The 21222-nt window shown below is 34.8% G+C and overlaps 2 protein-coding genes across 2 annotated transcripts; one reads left to right on the plus strand and one right to left on the minus strand.

Moving 5' to 3' along the window:
- Positions 1-5031: 5031 nt before the first annotated feature.
- Positions 5032-8715, minus strand: LOC148309551 (uncharacterized). The gene is made up of 3 exons (XM_088259952.1): positions 8214-8715; positions 7580-7829; positions 5032-5107 (listed from the first exon to the last, which is right to left on the minus strand). Exons 1-3 carry the CDS (start codon positions 8713-8715, stop codon positions 5032-5034), a joined length of 828 nt encoding a protein of 275 aa, XP_088116078.1.
- A 5332-nt stretch (positions 8716-14047) lies between these two features.
- Positions 14048-17418, plus strand: LOC148309552 (uncharacterized). Its single transcript, XM_088259922.1, has 2 exons — positions 14048-14200; positions 15192-17418. The coding sequence occupies exons 1-2, from the start codon at positions 14115-14117 to the stop codon at positions 17290-17292; spliced, it is 2187 nt and encodes a 728-aa protein (XP_088116048.1). The 5' UTR covers positions 14048-14114; the 3' UTR covers positions 17293-17418.
- The last annotated feature ends 3804 nt before the right edge of the window (positions 17419-21222 follow it).

A 21222-nucleotide genomic window follows, 5' to 3' on the forward strand; every position in this document is an offset into this window, starting at 1 on the left:
TCCTCTGCGCTGAAACACCGCATTCCCAGATCTAATACAGAAGCATCTTGGCTCCCTGACAGACCTTCTGTTGCAAATATTTTTTTTCATGGTTAAGTTGCGAAATTTATAAAAAATGAGAATTAAAATTTTATACCGATTTTACTGTGAATTTACAATAAAAGCTTTCAATGTCCCTGTCTCTACCTATCTAAATAAATACAAGTTTGTAAAATCACCATTAAATTTTCTAGAAGTGCCCCAGTGTAGGCAGTGAAAGGGATTAGCAGTGAGTTGGTTTAGTCTGTGACCTATACACCACTAATTCTAGATAAGGTTAGGAGAAAAAATATTTTATTTAATACAGTCATAATAATGCCCGAAACAGTAGTGATCATGTCTTTAAGAACAGTGTCCGTCGATGGTTGCTTCTCGTTGGAAGGGACAAGGTAGCAAGTGATTTAATCAAAGTCCAGGTGTAATTATTTTATTGTAAAACCTTTATACTGTAAATTGTTATTGTATCTATTGTATGTAATATATATATATATATATATATATATATATATATATATATATATGTATATATATATATATATATATATATATATATATATATATATATATATATATATATATATATATATATATATATATATATATATTAATTTAATAAACAAATAATAATAAAAATTCAAATTGTATTAACATGTAAGTATTTCGGCTCAACACAGGCCATGCCTAAAGAGCCGTAATACATATGTAGCAATATGTGTAATAAATAAATAAATATATTTTTAATTCAACTTATCCAAGCGCTGAACTAAAAAAATATCTTTTAATAGTTCAGTTAAATACAAATTATTAGGGTCTTTGATGCTTTCTTTTATTAGATATAAATTTGTACTGACATTTCTTGGTGGAACTTCATTTAATATAATATAACATAAATATAATCCTTTTTCACTTTAATTTTATTTGATTAGTGACCAGGTTTCATAGGTAAGCTTTCAAGGTTAACTTTCTTTTATGGAAAAAAAACGGGGTTGAAATAATACTATGAATAGGGGTTCTGCATACCTGTTAAAGCCTTATTTTCAAATAGGCTTAGCAGATTAGTATATTCTTTATTCAATAATTATTTAACATCATTTTTTAAAACCCTCACCCCAAAAATTAACGACTTCGGAAAAACCTTCTTATGGGTTTTATTTTGTATAGCATAATTCAGCTACTAGTTTAATCGTTGTCATTATGAATAATTATTTTCTATATTATTGTTGTCCGCCTTCGTAGTGTAATGGTCAGCACGCTCGGCTACCGTTCTGGAGGTCCCGGGTTCGATTCCCAAGGGGGGTAAAATAAATATAAGTGATTTTTTCACTGTAATATTTATTCAATATTACCATGGACTGGTACCTGAAGCGGAGGGCTGATCACCTTTCCTTCATGTGTAAACGATTAAGATAACACTGCGTTAATATGACACAGTGCCCTATGCACCATTGGGGTGCGGATAATGGTTTTATTATTTTTATTATTATTATTAAATGTTAAAATCAAACACTGATTTTGAATTATTTTTTTGACATCTCATCAAAAATGAAGAAGAATATGGAAGTCTGGAAGCCCCGTAAATGCCCAGTAAATAATCCATATTCTTCTTCATTTTTGATGAGATGTGAAAAAATAATATGAAAACTAACTCATATAAATGGAGATAATCCAGATTTGTGAATAAGTATTTAGACGCACTCAAAACGTTGTCAATTATGTTGTAATCATGTAATAATTTGTACATATCCCTGGATTTATTAGTGTATTACATAGTTGTATTTTATCCCAACGAGCCGCCGATTAAAAGTAATCGCTCTCCATATCTCCGTTGTCGTAATTTGGCCCAATAATAAACCCCGTTCTCCGGCAAGGCTCGAGTAGCACTTAGTTCTAGAAGTATCGGATTTATCGGGATTTGGTTAATGTGCGGATTTAGTTCCCGGAACGGAGTCATACATCTCCCCGGATTATGTCGCTGACCGGGAAGTTAAAGGGTGGGGACAAGAAGGGGATGCATATCATTTCGATGCGGCTAATAGCCAACTTGGTACCTCGGGGATCTCAGCTAATAGAGGAAAGGAAAATGAGTAAACCATGAGCGATTTGCTTATTGTGATTGAGGTTTCTTTAGGTAATCTAAACCGGTGGTCCTCAACCTTTTTAACTCCGCGGACCAACGTTTGATAATTTTAACCCTTTCCGGTCCGTCAGAATTTAAAAAAAATTAGGTAGACAGTTACATTCCAACTGTAAAAAAATATTTTTTCCCCTGCTCCACATACTGTTGTAATAGATACGAGTAACAAAAATGTAAGCTTGGAATTTAAATAAATAATACAAATGATGAAAAAAATATCGAATAACATCCGACATGGGACCTAAGAGCAATAAATCGATCTCGAATGAGATTCGACATTGGACCAGTAAGGGTTAATTTACTGCGGCCCACTGAGGGGGAAACGTTGATTGTTTATATTTAGATTGTTTTGATTTAATAATTTCAATTTAATTGTATTTAAATATTCTACTTATAACCCTTATCCGCACCCAATGGTGCATAGGACACTGTATTTTATAAACGAAGTGTTATATTGATTTTTACTTACATGAAGGCAAGGTGATCACTCCTGCAGAAATCGGTAAAGGATAATATTAAATAAATATTAAATTGTAAAATCACTAATATTATTTTTACCCCCCCCCCCCTCCCTCTGGGAATCGAACCCGGGACCTCCAGCACGATAGCTAAACATGCTTACCATTACACCGCAGAGACAGGAAAAATATTAAATAAACCTTTAAAGTAAAATACAGTTACACCAAAAAATAATACAAAATTATTCAACATTCGAGCTCAATGCAATGGGGCCTTCTTTGCAATGAGGCGATTCCTTCTGGGGGTAATAGGAGATAATGGTGACCGAAGTGTGTTGCATATCGCTCACTCCTTTCAAGAACGTCATAAATCAAAAAACCAATAAAAATGTTCCCTCTTTATCATTGATATGTTTCTTTATGACCTAATTTTACCCTCAAATATCGCATAAATCGCACTTGATGAAATGAATTTAATATATATTTATGTTCCCATTTCGTTTGGAGTCGAATCAACAAATTATTATTTTATGTAAATTTGATGAAAATTGCAGGATGCAATTCGTTCTGGAAGACCCTTATATTAGTTTTAATTAATTTATGTGATCAAATCAGAACCAACATAGCAAAGTTAATTTGCAAGTGCATATTTAATTAATGAAAACGAATTGCTTAGACGTGCGAGACATGCTTTTACTTACCCACTTATTCGGGCGTTCTCATATTCAAAAATCGTCAATTTTCAGTTGTGCATGTTTTCGGAAAGCCCAGGAAATGTTCTATATCCCAGCAAAAGCGGCATATTTAAACTTAATATTTACCCGCTACAGGGCAGAAAGTATTGTTTTTGCATTTTGAAGAAACGGTATTGTTTAATTATTTTTTTCAATACACTAAATATTTTTCAAATGGAGAAAAAACATTCAGGTCTTACCTAAAAAGATCTGTTGGCTTGACATTTATTTTTAATACATTTTATTATATTTTTAAACATTAAAAACGATCTCCTGAAAAATCAAGTTTTTTTTTAAATATGACGTTGTTGAAAGGAGTAAGGAATTTGTTTGAATTAAAATAACTTGGTAAATTTATTTGAATATATCGAAAATAAAATCTATTGTGAATTTAATAACTCATTGGAAATAATGTCTACCGATACATTTATCGATGATGTGAACCGTAGAGTTAGCAAAAGAAGGATGAAAGTAGAATGAATGCATTCAAACTGCGATCTCTCAGACGAAATTGCGGCAAAACGATGTTTCATAGATGTTTGATTGGTAAAATAAGGAAAGAATTCAAGGTTGAGATAAACATTATCGAAAAAAATAAGAGTCATCTTATTTTTTATTTTAGGATATTAAAAAAAATTGTGATGCGAACGTGGTAGGCAATAGAAGCAAAAGAAGACGCGACGGAAACTGTGCATGATCGAGTTTTTCAAATACTTGAAAGTGGTCAGGCCAGTAGGTCGGAATAATCGGTGTGCATGTATAAGGAGATGCATGAATGTTGAATACGCGAAGATTGTTTGCTAAGACAGATTGGTGTGGCGTTCTATTCTCTCTGCCTACCCCTGCAGAAAATCAGCAAAATAAGACAATATATTCTTCGCTTCTTCTTCTTCTTCTTCTTGGTGTAGGCCTTGTGGCCTGTTTTTAAGAGGGATTAGCCTCCTGCGGTGTCGATTCCCAGCTATCGATCCATCTCTTTGGTGGTCTGCTCGGGAGTCGTCTACCATGGGGTTGACCGTATAGTGCGATGTGGGGGAGTCTGGATGGTTCCATTCATCTCACATGCGCATACCATTGTCTCCTCCGTTGCCTTCCCCACCTAACGATATCTTCGATATCGCATATTTCCCTGATCCTGGCGTTTCTTATTCTATCTCGAAGACTCTTGCCTGATATGCTTCAACCTTTTAACCGCGTTAACTTTGTTCCTGAGAGACGCCCGTGCGCGGCGGTATTTCGCCGTTTTTTAAATGATTATTTTTATCGTGTATTTAGTTAAGAAACGATTTATTTTCCTAAACAAAAACGTTCAATGGGGTTCATTGTGCCTTTTTGGTACAGAGTCTTCATTTCTGACACTCTAAGCGCGTTCTCTGTGCCAACGGTGTTCGCTCTACTTTCGATCAATATTATCTGCAAGAAATAATTAAATTACTCCCCAATCAATCGCCCCTCCCGATTGAAGATATCACATAAAATAAAATCTCAATATTTCCATTAGCCCTCGCATTTGAACCGGGTCGCGCACCGTGGCATTCATTAGCCCGTAATATTGTTTCCGATTCCGGACAATTCGAACCCTTTAAGGCTTGCTCTTCTCGTTTTGTTACCGAAGGCGCCCATTCGCTGATTGCTTTGTCGACTAAGTCGATAATTTATTTCCGATTTATTCAAATGAGCCGATGCCCCAAGAGACCCCTGTTACGTCGGAGCTCTGAGCGCCAGAACCGAGGACCCCACCTCTGCAACGAGAAGCGGAATTTAATAGGTAGGTACTGCGCAAATGAATATTTGTAGTACCTACCTATTTATTTGCAGAATATTTCTTATTCTGGCAATTTTATTTCGGAGTAGGTACTCGTTGCTTGGCGTCTAGCGTAGGGCTCTTTTTAGTGTAATGAATTTAACCCGATGGTTGCCACAGACGAGATATCTCGGCAAATGGCGGAGTGCCCGTATTGCCAGAGACGAGATATCTCGTAAGTACTTTTGATGACGTATTACTCCGCAGTTTTAACTCATATTGACAATCTGTCAAAAACGGAACATACATTGCCATCTGTTGAAGATCTCACAAAATATTTTATAAAGTTTTTAAATACTTTTAAGTGATTTATCGGTATCACTTTCAGCTGACAGTTGACAGATGTCATTAGGGCTACCACTCAAACCACTTGAAATATTGATTATTTTAATCGATTGTTTTGAACGCCAGGGGTTTTTATTTTGCTAATTTTTTTGTGTTTTTCTTATTATTTTAAAATATTATTATGAAAATATTTGTTTATTTATACCTTTCGCGTTATATTTACTCCGATTTTATCAGTGTTTTGCTAGTGATATTGGTTTCTTTTCACAACTTTTTAGTAAATAAATTATTTCTTTGTGCTAAGTTCTTTGTTCTTCTTCGTGCTAAGTGAAAAAGAACAACCCGGTGCTTCTCATGGCAGAATTTCTATTGCGACTTACAGAAAGACATTTTTTGGAAAAACTACCACGAACCGAAAAAAATCATCCCCGACTGCGAAGTGTATTGTGTGTACTAGCAAAAAACTAAGAAAAGAGTCTAGTTATAGGTGTAAACAATGCAAGATGGCTTGGTGTTATACCGTGCTTTGAGAAGTAACACACAATGGAAAATTACTAATTTATCACATTTCTAACTATACAACATTCTAAGATACCTGATAAATAATAGTTAAGTGTTAATATTAAATTTACTATTTTTTTTACATTTCAAACTATATTCCATTGATAAATAATAGTTTTGTGTTAATATTAAATTTAATAAAAACTTGCGTGTGCGACTCAGTGTGACAACCCTGTCTGAGATGAAAATTTGAAACTGGTTTAACTTCAAGAATAAAACTCTAACAATCGATGCGGGATATAATATTTGGTAAGTAAATTATAATTAAAAAAAAAAACAACAAAAAAAAATTTCTTTAGACAACTTTTTTTTTTCAAAAAAATACTTGGCCTGTTAAGCACTGCGGCGTAATTTATTTGCGGCTATGAAAAGGTTGACAACGGGTCCAAAATAAGAGCGTCGAAAACTTTATTTTATAATCCAAATTTTCCAATAACACAATTAAATATGTAAGAACTACGCAAATTAATATTTGTATTACCTACCTTTACAATTGTAGATGAATATTTCTTATTCTGGCAATTTTAATGCGGAGTAGGTACTCGTTGTTTGGCGTCTAGCATTGGACCATTTTTGAGCGTAATGAATTTGCCAACGGGTCCAAAATAAGAGCGTCGAAAACTTTCTTTCATAATCCAAAATTTTCAATGAATAATACAATTAAATAGGTAGGTACTACGCAAATGAATATTTGTAGTACCTACCTATTTAATTGCAGATGAATATTTCTTGTTCTGGCAATTTTATTGCGGAGTAGGTACTCGTCGTTTGACGTCTAGCATAGAGCTTTTTTTTAGTGTGATGAATTCGCCATCGAGTCCAAAATACGAGCATCGGAAACTATATTTTTTTATCCAAATTTTCAAATGAATAACATGAGTTGTCGGGATTTGGAATAAAAAACTTTGATGAAAAAACCCTTTTCCTTGGAACGTTGCAGCGTCTGACTGAAAATTGGCTAAAACATTGGCAAGAAAAACAAACAACACACGGTATACCTAATTACCCAAAAACACTCATTTAATAATCAGAATTTAACGAACATATAAATCCTTTATATATGGTAAAATACATGGGTATTATATATGTATATATATATATATATATATATATATATATATATATATATATATATATATATATATATATATATATATATATATATATATATATATATATATATATATATATATATATATATATATATATATATATTTGTATATATTTATATGGGATCGCACTGCAGGAATGCGATCCAAAAGCTCTATTTTTTAATCATTACAATAATAAACATTCAAATTAATACAATGCTGCTCGTTTCAAGTGAAATTGAAATAAATATAAAAATATATATATCAATTGAATGTAAACTTTAAAACGTTTTCAATTATAATATTTCAACGAAATTTCTTTCCATGCCAACTCCAAAACAAATATTACGCACGATATCAACATTAACGTTCCCCACAATTGAAACGCAAATCTAAAGTTCTGCAAAACAAGCGGTGAGGGTGTCGATGTGTCCAAATTTGGGCGGTGAAACTTTTTCAAAGTGTTCTCGTACACCTTCCTCTTGTCCCAATAGTCCAGGAGGCCCCCTTCCATCAGGTAGGCGTGGATCTTCTCCAACTTTCCGAGCAACGGGAACCCTCTCCGAACAACTTGCGAGGAGTACATAACGTTCACAGGTTCCTTCATCACATGGAGCAGTTCTCTGCCATCTTTGGATATCATCTCTCCGACGAGAGAACGCGCCACATAGTCAGGGCAGATCACTGCAGCGTCCCTCACGAAAGCGATCCGTTGAGGCATGCCTAACGGATTATGTATGAGAAACAGCTTTTTGGCAAGTCTTTGCCGCACCGTGATATCGGTATCATTGACAGAACCACTCGACAAGTCGTGGATCGCGTCTTTCATGCATCCAATTTTCAACCCAGCTTTATCCAGCTGTTCAAATGTGTCGATTTCTGTATTGTTCAAAACTGCGAGCCTCGTAGTGATCGTTCCCATATAAATGTTCGTGACCATGATTGCCCAGAAACCGAGACTCGTGTAAAATATTTTTTCGCTCAAATGTTTTGGCGCCAAAAAAGATACGTTATTTATAATACAAACGCAGTCGGTCAAAACTGCGATAAAGGTGTCGAATATTTTTTCAAGTGATATGAAACTGTTTCGGGTTTCGTATATTATACGGTATATCTTGGCCGTCACCCAACCTGAGATGATGATGACGATAAACACGATGGAAAGTTTGCACACAGTTTCGTCCAGAACGCTCAATAGGCTTCCGATGATGTTTATTTCGGGGACAGCCTTAGGGACTACGATCACGAGCAACGAGCGATAGGCCACACGCAAATACTGCGACATTTTAAACGTGTTTTCGAATTTCCTTCTGTTACCGCAAATATCCGCGAATCCGTCTTCCACGTCCCTAATTCCTCCAGTAAATGACCCGTTCTCGGTTTGTCCTCCGTAGAGGATTCCGTCTCGGGGCAAGCTGTATATAGGAGTAAAATTTAAAAATCTGGCGAATTCATTCACGACATCACCCTCGCTACCCGTGAAGCGTATCAAACCGCCCTCTTTATTTCTTAACGGTTCAGAGAGTTCTTTAAACTCGTGCATTGTTATTCTAATTGGATATCCTCGAAGATTTCTTACTCGGTTTTCAAAAAATGACTTCAAAAACATCCAATCTCCTTTTACACTGTCGGCTGAAAACGTGAACGTTTTATATGCTGCGTCTGAGACATCCGTTGGTATAAAATAAGGATTATCGACAATGGCTCTCAGATAGAGGGTGGAGTTATCGCTGTATGAGTCGGCAACCAAAATATTAAAATAAAATAATTCGGTCCAGACTTTGCGCAGAAAATGGCCAGCGTCTGGGATACGTTTTCCAAATTGGGTCATGATCAGAAACGAAACTTCTCCATGTCGGTTATCAAATATGCTTCCTACGAATTTCAGAATATTCCAAGCATCTTCTAAATCCTTCGCGTACACAATGACGTTTCCTTTACCATTGTTTATAGAGGACGCAGGAATTCTATAAATTTAAAACACACATAATAAAATTATAATAAACAAGTCGCATTTTAATAAAATGTCACCATAACTAGTTTAAAAGATCCAACAAACCTTTCGTCGATGTTGGTTCGAGTCACTTGAAAGTTGCAAGAGATTTCCGAGGGGGCAAGAAGGATATCCAGATATACATTATCCGACGTCTTATTTGATATATAAAGGTGAATTAAATTTTGACCCCCCAGGATATTGCATATTAGTCCCGGCCAGACGATTGATAGAAAATCAACAATAACCATTCCACTCAAAACGGAACTCAACATGATAATTTATATATAGAACTTCCAGGATTCTTGTAGACGTTGAGTAAATAATCCAACAGTGAGTGTTGTACTTTTATAGCCAGTTGAATTTTGTAAAAATATTTCATTATTAAATTATTATGTACACGTACACGCTATGTGATAGTGGGAGAAGTGTGAAGCATTTATTAAAGGATCAATCATATCTTCGATCTACATATAAATAATATAAAAAGTACTTCTCCGGGTGCTGATTCCAAAGGAAATATGAAAAAAACATACGCACGAAGCGTAAATAAATTCAGTAAAAATAATATATAAAAATGGATTTTTAGTTTTCTCGCAATACGGATAAACGACATGTTTCAAAATGTCAAAATCTATAGAATAAAAAATTCAAAATGTAGGTTTAAATTATATATAACGTTTAGGTGATCGATCACAATGGATAGATAATGCATTAATTACTTACTGTAGATAAATTAACCTATGTATGTATACTTCTGAATTTTTATTTCCGTTTGGCAACGACTATTGCATTTTGAAGCGTATTAATAATATATTATGTAATTAATACCAAGTTTACACTTCAATCCACATTTATTAAAAAAAAAATAGAAAAACTGCAAAGTTATTATTTTATTATATAAAATGCAGTTCCACCAAGATTTGTCAGTAAAAAACTTGAAGATGTTACCGAATGAAAATCAATTCACACTTTCTTTTAATTATTGTAAATTAGTTATTATTATTGTACACAATATTTAAAAATTTTGTTAATTGGTTATTATTATTGTATACAATATTGAAAATTATTGTTGATTAGTTATTATTATTTTATACAATATTTAAATATGCGAGATCGAAGAAGTCGTTAGGCGGGGAAGGCAACGAAGGAGGCAATGGTATGCGCACATCGCACTGCACGACCAATTCCAAAGTAGACGACTCCCAAGAAGACCACCAAATAGAATAATTGACAGCTGGGAATAGACATCGCAGGAGGCTAATGCCTCATAAAAACAGGCCACAAGGCCTACACCGAGCAAATTTTTTTTTGTTTTTTTTTTTTACGAATAAGTTAGGTCAAATATATCCACACAATCTAGGTAACGTGTTGGAATCGACCACCAAGGGTCTTTTTGTTCAATTACCCAAATTGCCTATACTAAAATTATTTTGTGTAAAATTATACATACATATTACTAGCGATGTGTTGTTTTTATTAATGATGGATTTGTCTACATTATCAATGTCTCTAATTGACTCAAATGGGTAAAAAATTACACATTGGAAACCGACCCGATGATCATTATAAATAAATACAGAGTTAGCACAACCGATGTTCAGTGATTAATGATTCGTAAAAAAATATAGCTTAATTTATTATCTTCGTCGAATAAAGTATATTTCTCGCACTATAAGAGTAAAAATGTTATATATTTTTTATATTAAGCATTGTTAACTTTGTGGTATTGTAATATAACACTCTGCTTATCATTCATCGCTCACATTGTGTAATACTACTTTATAAAACACTACTTCATGAGTAACGAAGAAGTGTTTTTTATGGTATTACAGTGATATTACACAAAGTGATCGATGAATGATAAGGAGTGTAAAAATATAATATGTATGTACCGATATTGAAATTTTAAAAAAAAATCTGTACTTCGTTTAAATGTTAAAATTTCTATATTGTTAAGCGTCCTTGAAGAGATTTATTATAATTGAAGTATATATTATAACTATTATCTTAAGATTTTCTTAAATTTGCCTAAAAAATGCAATCTGTCGTAAATTGCATCACCGAGCTTTGTCTTAGCGTTATTTTTATTTTTTGTTTTTATTGTTAAAAAAAATTGTAAATAATTTTAAATAGTTTAATATAAATTGTTAAAGATTCTTTCCTACAAATAGAATTTTAATAAAAGAAATGTTGCGAAAACTGCATTTTTATCTTTTGCAAATTACATTTCGCTCACTCCTTTCAAGAACGTCATAAATCAAAAATCGTCAATTTTCAGTTGTGCACGTTTTCGGAATGCCCAGAAAATGTACTTTATCCCAGCAAAAGCGGCATATTTTTAACTTAATATTTACCCGCTACAGGGCAGAAAGTGTTGTTTTTGCATTTTGAAGAAAATGTATTGTTTCATTATTTTTTTTAACTATATTAAATATTTTTCAAATGGAGAAAGAACCTTCAGGTTTTACCTAAAACGATCTGTTGCACAGTAAAAAGTTCAATAAGTGGCTTGATATTTATTTTTATATTATATTTTTAAACTTTAAAAACGTTCTCTTGAAAAATCAAGTTTTTTTTATTTATGACGTTCTTGAAAGGAGTGAGCGATATATTAATGCTGAATCTAATGTCACCAAATTAAGAAGAAAAAAAACGTATGTAGATGATATATATATGTATCTATTCACTGAAAATTCACTTACCGTAATTTTGTGTGTTTTTAACAAATTGGATTTGATTTTTTTTGTTCCTGTTATGGTCGATGATTACAGGGAATCTACAGTTATTTTACCTCTAGTTGTTATGTTTTTTTAATATAAATCAGAGGTAAAATAAATATGAATACAAATAAATCAGAGGTAAAATAAATATGAACGGAGAGTACATTTCATTTGAGACGCCTTCTTAAATTTATTCCGATTATCAAATGAAAATTGGCTAACGTAGAATAAATAGTTCTAATACTTATCGGTAATTTATTATTATTTATCAAGCACTGGATTATTCACCCTATAGATGATGCATCAATATTTTTTAAATAATATTTATTAGTTTCCTTAAACAATTCTCTTTGTCTATTACGTATAAGGATTTATAGCATATTTAGATTATATATCTTAAAAATGACAGAATGTGTATAATTAATAATAAAACAATACAATATACTTACACAATAGATTCAATATTTTATATCAATCAAGATTTGTCACATAGTTTATTTATATGTCTTATTCGTCTTGTACAAGATATATCAATATTAAAGGTGTCTCAATTTGAGATGAAACATTCATCGTTTTTTTAAAAGAAGTTTGAACATCCTAGGGCTTACGATCCGTGCTGTTCAGGCTTCCATTTTCTTTCATATAAAAAAAAAATTAAACGAAGATGTTTCATCTCAAGTTGCGACACCTATAATAATTATCGCCAAGTTGGTCAGTCACTAATATCCTTTTCAGTAGGAAGTGACGTAACAAGCGCAGAAAGCCCCCGAAGGAAACATCGATCATTCTTTGATTCGGTTTCACAGGCGAAACGATGAAAGGACTCTTTACGAGTTAGTAAAGCGACCCCATTCACGGAGTAAATTGCTCCACTATAGTGAAGATAATACAGGAACACTTAATCCCGAGGATTTGCCGAAAGCCACGCTCGAGTTTGATACAAGCCTTTGGCCCAGGTGTGCACCAAGCCAGGATCGCCATACTCTGTTCCTAAGCCCTTCCTGCAATGAAATAATAAACGGACGCTACCAAAATGCTATTCGACTATAAATGACCGATATTGATGTATAAGAATGTATCGCATACATTGAAAATACAATGCTATTAATATAATATCTAACGTCTAACGAATTTTCGTTTTTTTCGTCATTTGACTGCAATCATATTTTAGAATTTTCACATATAAGTAGGCTTGCTAGATGTCCCGATTTTACCGGGATAGTCCCAGTTTACGGACAAAATCCTGGTGTACTTAATATCCCTGTAAAAAATAAATTTGATTCACAAAAGTCTAAAAAAGAAAAATCTTGTGAAGGATTTTTTAAGATAATCACTAATGCCATTTATTTCACTATACTCTACGCTAGGGGAATTCCGGTGTCCCGGTTGAATATTTCAGAAATCTGGCAAGTTTACCTATAAGTACGCTTCACTCTTTCTTCGACCCCTATCGGCACACAAATAATGCTTAAGGCACCGCACAGGATCGAGGAGATGTTTACTATATCGTCGATCAAGGCATATACATGTATGTTCATCGAAAAAACTGCACCGATATAAACATCCTGTTCTTAAAGAGATCGGATTTTGGCACCACCGGAAATTACTAGACAAACACAATGACTCTCCATTATATCCGTCGGTCAGCAACAGCCATAGGTGGCACGCGAGATGGCTTTGCATGGCACGTGAATGAATGGAAAAAAATAAAAGCGTTTGTACCAAAAAAAAGTTTAGACTCACAGACGAAAGTACTACTGCTTGTATTCTATTTAAAGCTACCAGCTATGAAACCGATATAAAAAATGGCATCTAGCATCCAACAACAAAAATCTCAATAATAATGAAGTGTTAAGGGTTCTACATTGTTTTGTTAAGTCTATTTTTTATTTATATCTTTTATTTTGTCATTAATAAGTACTCAATTTATTTTTTGATGTATTAAAGCTTTTTTATATAAAAAATCAGAAGTTACATAAACATTCGATGCATTTTTATTTCCATGGTATATGGACGCGATATTTTATTATATTGATGAAAAAAATTGGCACTTGGGCTCAAAAAGGTTCGCCATCCCTGTCCTAGACCGACTAAACCTGCAAAAACTCGCATTGTGCTGACATCTATGTCCCTTTAAACGTAATACAAATTACGTGTTCCGTCGACAAAACAGATTCGAACCCTGTTACAGAAATCTGTAATACGGTGAAATCCGGCGAAACGTTATGTCAAATAAATTGCGAATGTCCAGTTGTGGTGTACGTTCGGAAAATATTATTATAAATATTCGAAATGGCTTTGTCTTTCTGCAGTAAGCGCTTGCTTTTTAGAAAAAATAACTTTTTCCTCAACAAAAGATTCAATGGATACATTGTGCTGTAAGTACATGAAATAATATCTTAAACCGCCTCGTTTATGCTATTACGAACGAAAATATTCTGGTGAAAAGAGTACGCAAATATATTCGAATCTCTTCAGAAAATGACGAAAATTGTACTAAAATTACCGACTATCCTATAGCCATTATGAATATGAAGCGTTGGATGGTTTTCTTATAAATTGCGTATTAGCATAAGCGGCATTTCTTATTCACTAAGACATAACCCTCACTACAAATTAATGTATAACACTTTAATACAAGGTCTATTTATTTAAATAAGACCTGTTTTATCTGTTTGCCTATTTATTATGTGTATTATGACTTTCTTTCGCAGAACATTGTTAATGAATTATATATTATACTTCAATTAGGTGCTCCTAAAGGTTTAAATTTTTGGTGCTCATGGACTCCAATAATATTATCTGACTCGCGTCCTTATTAAGCTGACTAAAATAGCGTACTGCTCCGCTTCACGTACTACCCACCGTGCCCTCAAACTATTTTGCGTCACTTATTTTCAATGGTTTCAAATTAGGGATCTAATCTATAATATAATTACTCAATGTTTTCAACATGCCCTTTGGAGAACTAATACAATTTGACAGTTGAATAGTATAATAAAATAACAAGTATGTAATTTTTTCCACATTAATTTTATTTGACCAGCAACCGGGTTTCGTCGTTACCGACATCACCAGATGTGGGTTACGACGAAAACCGGTTGCTTGTCAAATAAAATTCACGGGGAAAAAATTACATAGTTGTTATTTTATTATATAAAATGCAGTTCCACCATGAAATGTCAGTACAAAACTTAATTAAATATTATTTTTAACAATGCCTTCCCTTTTTTTTATTTTTGTGTTTGTAATCCTCATTCGCACCTAATGGTGCATGGGCACTGCATCATATCAACGCAATGCTATCTATTCTTATATCTTTTTTATAATATATCTTCTTTCTTATATAATATACCTTTTTTATTTTAGCGTGCCAGAAATAGGAGAAGATACAAATGAAAAAAACAGTCTTCTCCGTAGCGATGGACTTCCCGAGTTCAACACGTTCACAGTGGAGAAGTGCATCGCTGCCATGAGCAAATACACCATCGATTACGAAGCCGAAGTGAGAAGTATAGAGGAATCCATCGACAAAGTCCAAAATGTATTTTCCGATATTATTAATCCTTTGGAAAATGCGTCCTGCCCCCTCGAGCTGAGCTGGGGAGTCGCCAAGACCCTCTACATGGGCAACAGCACTCTCATGCCCACCAAGTCCTACATGCAGATACACCAGAGGGCCCACAGAGCCGTGACCAGCAAGTTCCGCAGCCTCCCTATCAACACGGCCCTAGCGGAGGCTCGCGCCCGGAGCAAGTCTCTCTCGGAAGAGGAAGCCAGACTCCTGGACAAGTATATCCTGGAAGGACACTTGAACGGCCTCCGACTGTCAAGCGAGAAAGCCGAACGATTAAACTCCTTAATATTTGAAATTCAAAACCTGCGCAGGCAGTTTGGAGAAAAGCTGCAGCTTGCCAATAAACAATTTACTCACACGATACGAGATCGTGATGTGGTGGAAGATTTTCCACCCCAGTTACTCGAAGCCATGTCCGCCGACGCTAACGAACCGGATCGGGGACCTTGGAAGGTGACCCTCCTGCCGCACGTGTACCCGGGCTTCATGGAATACTGCCCCGATAAGCACCTCCGCTGGAACGCTTGGCAGGCCTATAATTCCCGCTGTTCCACTTCCGGAGAGAGAGCACTCGAGAACAGTACCACGCTAGAAAATATTAGAGATTTAAGACAAAAACAAGCCAATTTACTAGGTTTTAATACGTTTGCCGATATGAGCATGGAAACTAAAATGGCCGGTAATGTAAGTAACGTAAAGCACATGTTGTCCAGTCTCCTGGAGAGAGCCAGACCCATACAAGATGTAGAGTTGGAGTGTCTAGAAGAATTCGCCAAGAAAAGAGGCTTCAACGGACAATTGCAACACCCGGATATCTCATTTTGGAAGAGAAAGCAGAGGAAATCTTTATTTAATTTTGATGCCGAAGAAATAAGAGAATACTTCCCTCTTCCCGCAGTTTTAAACGGTCTCTTCGAACTTTGTCATAAACTATTCGATATTAAAATAGCGCAAAGACAAAATGCGGAAACCTGGCACCCGGATGTGAAATTTTTCGACATCTTCGAAGCCGATAGTCCCACCCCTGTAGCCGGATTCTACCTTGATCCGTATGCGAGAGAGAGCGAGAAGTTCAAAGTGCAAGATAACACAGGATGGATGTTGACCATGAGGAATCGCAGTTCCGTAACCGAAGCCCAACCTCTGGCATCCCTAATCTTTAATTTCCAAGTTCCTATTTACGGTAAACCATCCCTGCTTTCATTCGACGATGTTCACTGCCTGTTCCACAAGTTCGGTCACGCTCTCAGGCATTTACTTACCGAAGCTAATTATTCAGATGTCGCCGGTATTTCCAACGTAGAATGGGACGCAGTCGACGTATGCGGACACGTTATGACGCACTGGTTGTACGAACCGTCTACTTTCAAAGCCATCAGCAGTCACTATGCCACGCAAGAAACCTTGTCTGACGATATCATCAAGAATATTCACCATGTTCGAGAGCACATGGCGGGATATGATCTTTGCAGAGAATTATATTTATCTTCGTTAGATATTCAGTTGCATTCGTCCACAGCGTTTTGGCGAGATATCGTAAAGGAATTGTGGCCCCAGTATCACGCGATCGGTTACGACAAAAATGACGCCCATCCGTGTTCGTTTGGAAAAATATTCTCCGAAGAATGGGGAGCGGCTTACTATTGCAACGTGTGGTCTCGTTTGATTGCGGCAGACGTGTACAGCGCATTCTACGAAGCCAAGGGCGACGAGCATACTATTCAAGAGGTCGGGAGACGCTACAGAGACACCTTCCTGGCCTCCGGGGGCGGCTGCCACTCCAACGAGCTGTTCAGAAGGTTCAGGGGCCGGGACCCAAACCACAAGGCCCTTCTCCACACTCTCGGACTAAAAGGAAACTATTCTAAAACGCCCGAAGTCCCTTCAGAATAACCTGTAGCTATTGTGGTCACATGCATTTTTCTTTTCGATGTATGTTCTAAGATTTACAATGTGTTACTCTGTACCACCAATAGTATAAAATAAATTATTTATGTAGGCTCTTTAAATATCAAATTATTTTGGTCTTTTATTTTGTATTTAAAAATTCAAATATGTGCCTATTATTGTCCCTCTTTTAACTTAGATAATTAAGACAACATTTTGAGTGTGTCTAAATACTTGTTGACAAATCTGGATTACATCCAATTAGGAGTTTTTTAATATAATTTTTTGACATCTCAACAAAGATGAAGAAGAATATGGAAGTCTGGGCATTTACGGGGCTTACGGCCGTCATAGGCTGGTTTAAGTGGTCACTTTACACACGTATAACATTCACCAATTCTACCCATGATTGAAAACCACACTACACAAATTCTTGGAACTTCTAAATATACTGCTCAAATTCGAAACATAGTGCTCGAATTCACTAGAATTTCACTAGAGACATCTATGGTGAGATGAGAGAAGTAATAAAATAGATAATTAAGTATTTTAATGATATAATATTTTCATTAGACCATATTTATAGTGCTTATGTGTTAAGAACCAACAATTGTCTTCAATTCACTATTTAATCGGATATAAGTCTTTTCCTTAAACAGTGTGATTGATCAATAGCAAGTATGTATTTTTGGCATACCAGTTTTGTTATTAGGAACATCGTCCTTTCATACGCATGAAGACACCGACACATCAAAGCGATGCAACATGCGATACATTACAATATTGTGTGGTAAAATGTCCGCTGTGAAAAGGCGGGAACCATTTTGTCAGAGATCATGCACACTTGGCGGGAACAGTCTACTCGTGACGTGGATTGTAACAATCTTATTCTACTGTTATTAAAGATGAGAATCTGTGTGCATCGGTTACTAAATAGTGTCAAGCCTTCAAGCGACGAAACTGATTTTACCGTTTGCGATGCCACATCACTTAAACGTGCCTGGGCCATAAGGTTTTAAATAATATTTATGAAACATGACAACATTGATGTCAAGGAGTGGGGAATGATGTCAGCCAATGGATGCCCGCCAGGTTGCCTGGAGCACGTGTACTGGAAAACAAGCGTTGGCAACCCGCACTTCTTTCCTGGATCGAGACCAATGTAGATCATACATAATCGTATCGCGCTTATATATGGGGAATAAACCTTGTGTTGCAAACCATTGAGTATTTTTACTGACAAAAACGACGGCTGTTTCATTTATATTCATTCATTCAATCCCTTATCCGCACCCCAATGGTGCATAGGGCACTGCATCATATAAACGCAGTGTTATCTTGATCGTAAACACATGAAGGAAAGGTGGATCAGCCCTCCGCTTTAGGTACCAGTCCAGGGTAATATTGAATAAATATTAGAGTGAAAAAATCACTTATATTTATTTGACGCCCCTGGGAATCGAACCCGGGACCTCCAGAGTGGTAGCGGAGCGTGCTGACCATTACACTACAGAGGCAGACAAAACTACTAATACTTATATTAAAAATAAAAATAATAACTTTGTTGTTATTTTTACATTTTTACATCTCAACGTAGATGAAGATGAATATGGAAGTCTGGGTATTTACGGGACTTATAAACTGTCATAGGCTGGTTAAGCGATCACTTTATTACATGTAACCATTCTACCCATGATTGTTGTCAATCACACTTAAAAATTTTGAAACTCGTACATATATCATAAATCTCAAGTCGCTTCATGTTTGAGTTTGTTGCAGCATCTATGATTAATTTGAGAAAGCTTTTATTTAGCAGAGACCCTTTTATTCAGATGTTTGCAAGATCCTAACTGGATTTTTTGAAAACGTGACATTTATCTTTCATAAACTTATTAGATTATTAGATTTCATGGGAAGAAAAAAAATACCTTTTATGTTTTATTTAATGAAACCAGATTTAAACGGATCATATCGACAGCCCCTACGTAAAGTACTCTATCTGCAAATTTGTTACTTTACAGGAGAGAGCTAAGAAGATTTTTTCAACGTATTTCTTTATTATTAATTAACGGTTTTATCTGAAATTCTAAACTAGTATTATACATTCAAAAACAAGATAAAATAATGTATTAAATCGTTTTAAAACTTCATGCTTTGTGAAAATTAAGTAGTTAGCCTTTGAGGAGTTCATTTAATTTCGAAAATTCGATGTAGATAGCATCTTATACACCTGAAAACTAGGCGTAATTTATTTTACATATATTTTTTCGTTTATATTTGTAGATAACGGTCAGTTGATAACATACACCAAATATCTCAAAAATGACCAAATGTATTTAGAGCACTTTACATAGGGCACGTTGAAATATAGTGATTTCCTTTTTAACTGGAATCACAATAATGTTCAAAACATGTATCATAATAGTTAAGTGTGAACTAAACATTAAAAATTACAATAAATGAATAGCGTTTGTTATTGAAGTCTGTTCGGATTATACAGTATCTACTCAATGAATTAGGGCCACCCATTATTTTTTTGAATACTCTGAAATCTTTTGGATTATTATATTTATTTTAGATAAGTACTTTAAGTTTTCTATTGACATCTAATGTCGTGTAAATTACCTTCAATAATATGTAAAATATACCTGGATTATTTAAGCCTTTACGAAATTTCAAACCCTTTTTCTGAGAAAGGTCCCTAATTAGCACAGGTAGACAGATAGTTGAAAGTTCAAAAAATGGTCCTATCTCATTTATTAGTGAAGTTTCTTGAGTTCTGGTTGTTGTTTTGTTCAGAGAGGTTATATAGTTATCGTGTCTTGTAAAAAAAACTTAATTTTTAATTTTAGTTCATAAAGTATAATTTTTTTTTGTAAACACAAGTGTTTTTTTTGAAAAGGACAAAATGGGAAAAAGTAAAGACATTTCTGAGGAAAAAAAGTCTAGTGTTATAGTGCTACTGAAATTAGGAACACTATCTAATAGAGAAATTTCAAAAAAAGAAAACGTTTCTCGTCAAACAGTGGACAGAATTTCAAAATCAATAAAAAATCAGTCACCCGCCACCAGCAATCGGCGGAAGAACTATCGTAGGATTAGAAAAACAACACCGAGGACTGATCGAAAAATCGTTCAAAGTGCCTTAGAAAACCGTAGTGCATCAGCAAAAACATTAAAAATAAAATTGGAATAAAAGGGTATAAATATATCGGTATCAACACTGAGGCGACGTCTTTACGAAGTAAATCTGAAATGCAGGCGCCCTGTAAAAGTACCAAAATTGACACCACGAATGAAAGCGGATCGATTAAAATGGGCCAGGCTACATCGAAATTACTCGGTAGATGATTGGAAAAAGGTATTTATTTAAATTGAATTTTCAACATATCATTTTAGTAAATTAACTTATATATTTGAATTAAACTTAAATTTTCATTATTTTTCAGGTCATCTTTAGTGATGAGTGCCGGTTAGAAGCCGTGACAGAGAGCCGTCGATTCGTCAGGAGAACACCAATGGAACGTTACAATGAGGCCTGTGTGGTAAAAGTTATCAAACACCCCCCTGCAACAATGATATGGTCATGTATTATTAACAATTTACCTGGGCCGTTGTTTTTCGTGGAAGGAACAATGAACCAAAATTCCTATAAGCAGGTCCTCGAACGAATTTTATTGCCCTTCTACCATACACTCGACCCAACAGAAGGTCCATACACCTTCATGCAGGATGGGGCACCTTGCCACCGGGCTAAATCAATAATAAAATTTTTGTCTAACAAAAATCTGCCTTTGCTCCCCTGGCCTGGAAATTCTCCGGACCTTAATCCTATAGAAAACGTATGGAGCATGTTAAAAAATAAGGTTTGCTCATTTCCAAATCCGACAGTAGACTGTCTAAAAAAAATATTCAAAAAATTTGGTCAGAAGACGA

The sequence above is a fragment of the Brachycentrus maculatus genome, unplaced genomic scaffold (genome assembly GCF_059751285.1).
Source record: "Brachycentrus maculatus isolate JH-2025_06_01 unplaced genomic scaffold, ASM5975128v1 h1tg000121l, whole genome shotgun sequence".
NCBI lineage: Eukaryota > Metazoa > Arthropoda > Insecta > Trichoptera > Brachycentridae > Brachycentrus > Brachycentrus maculatus.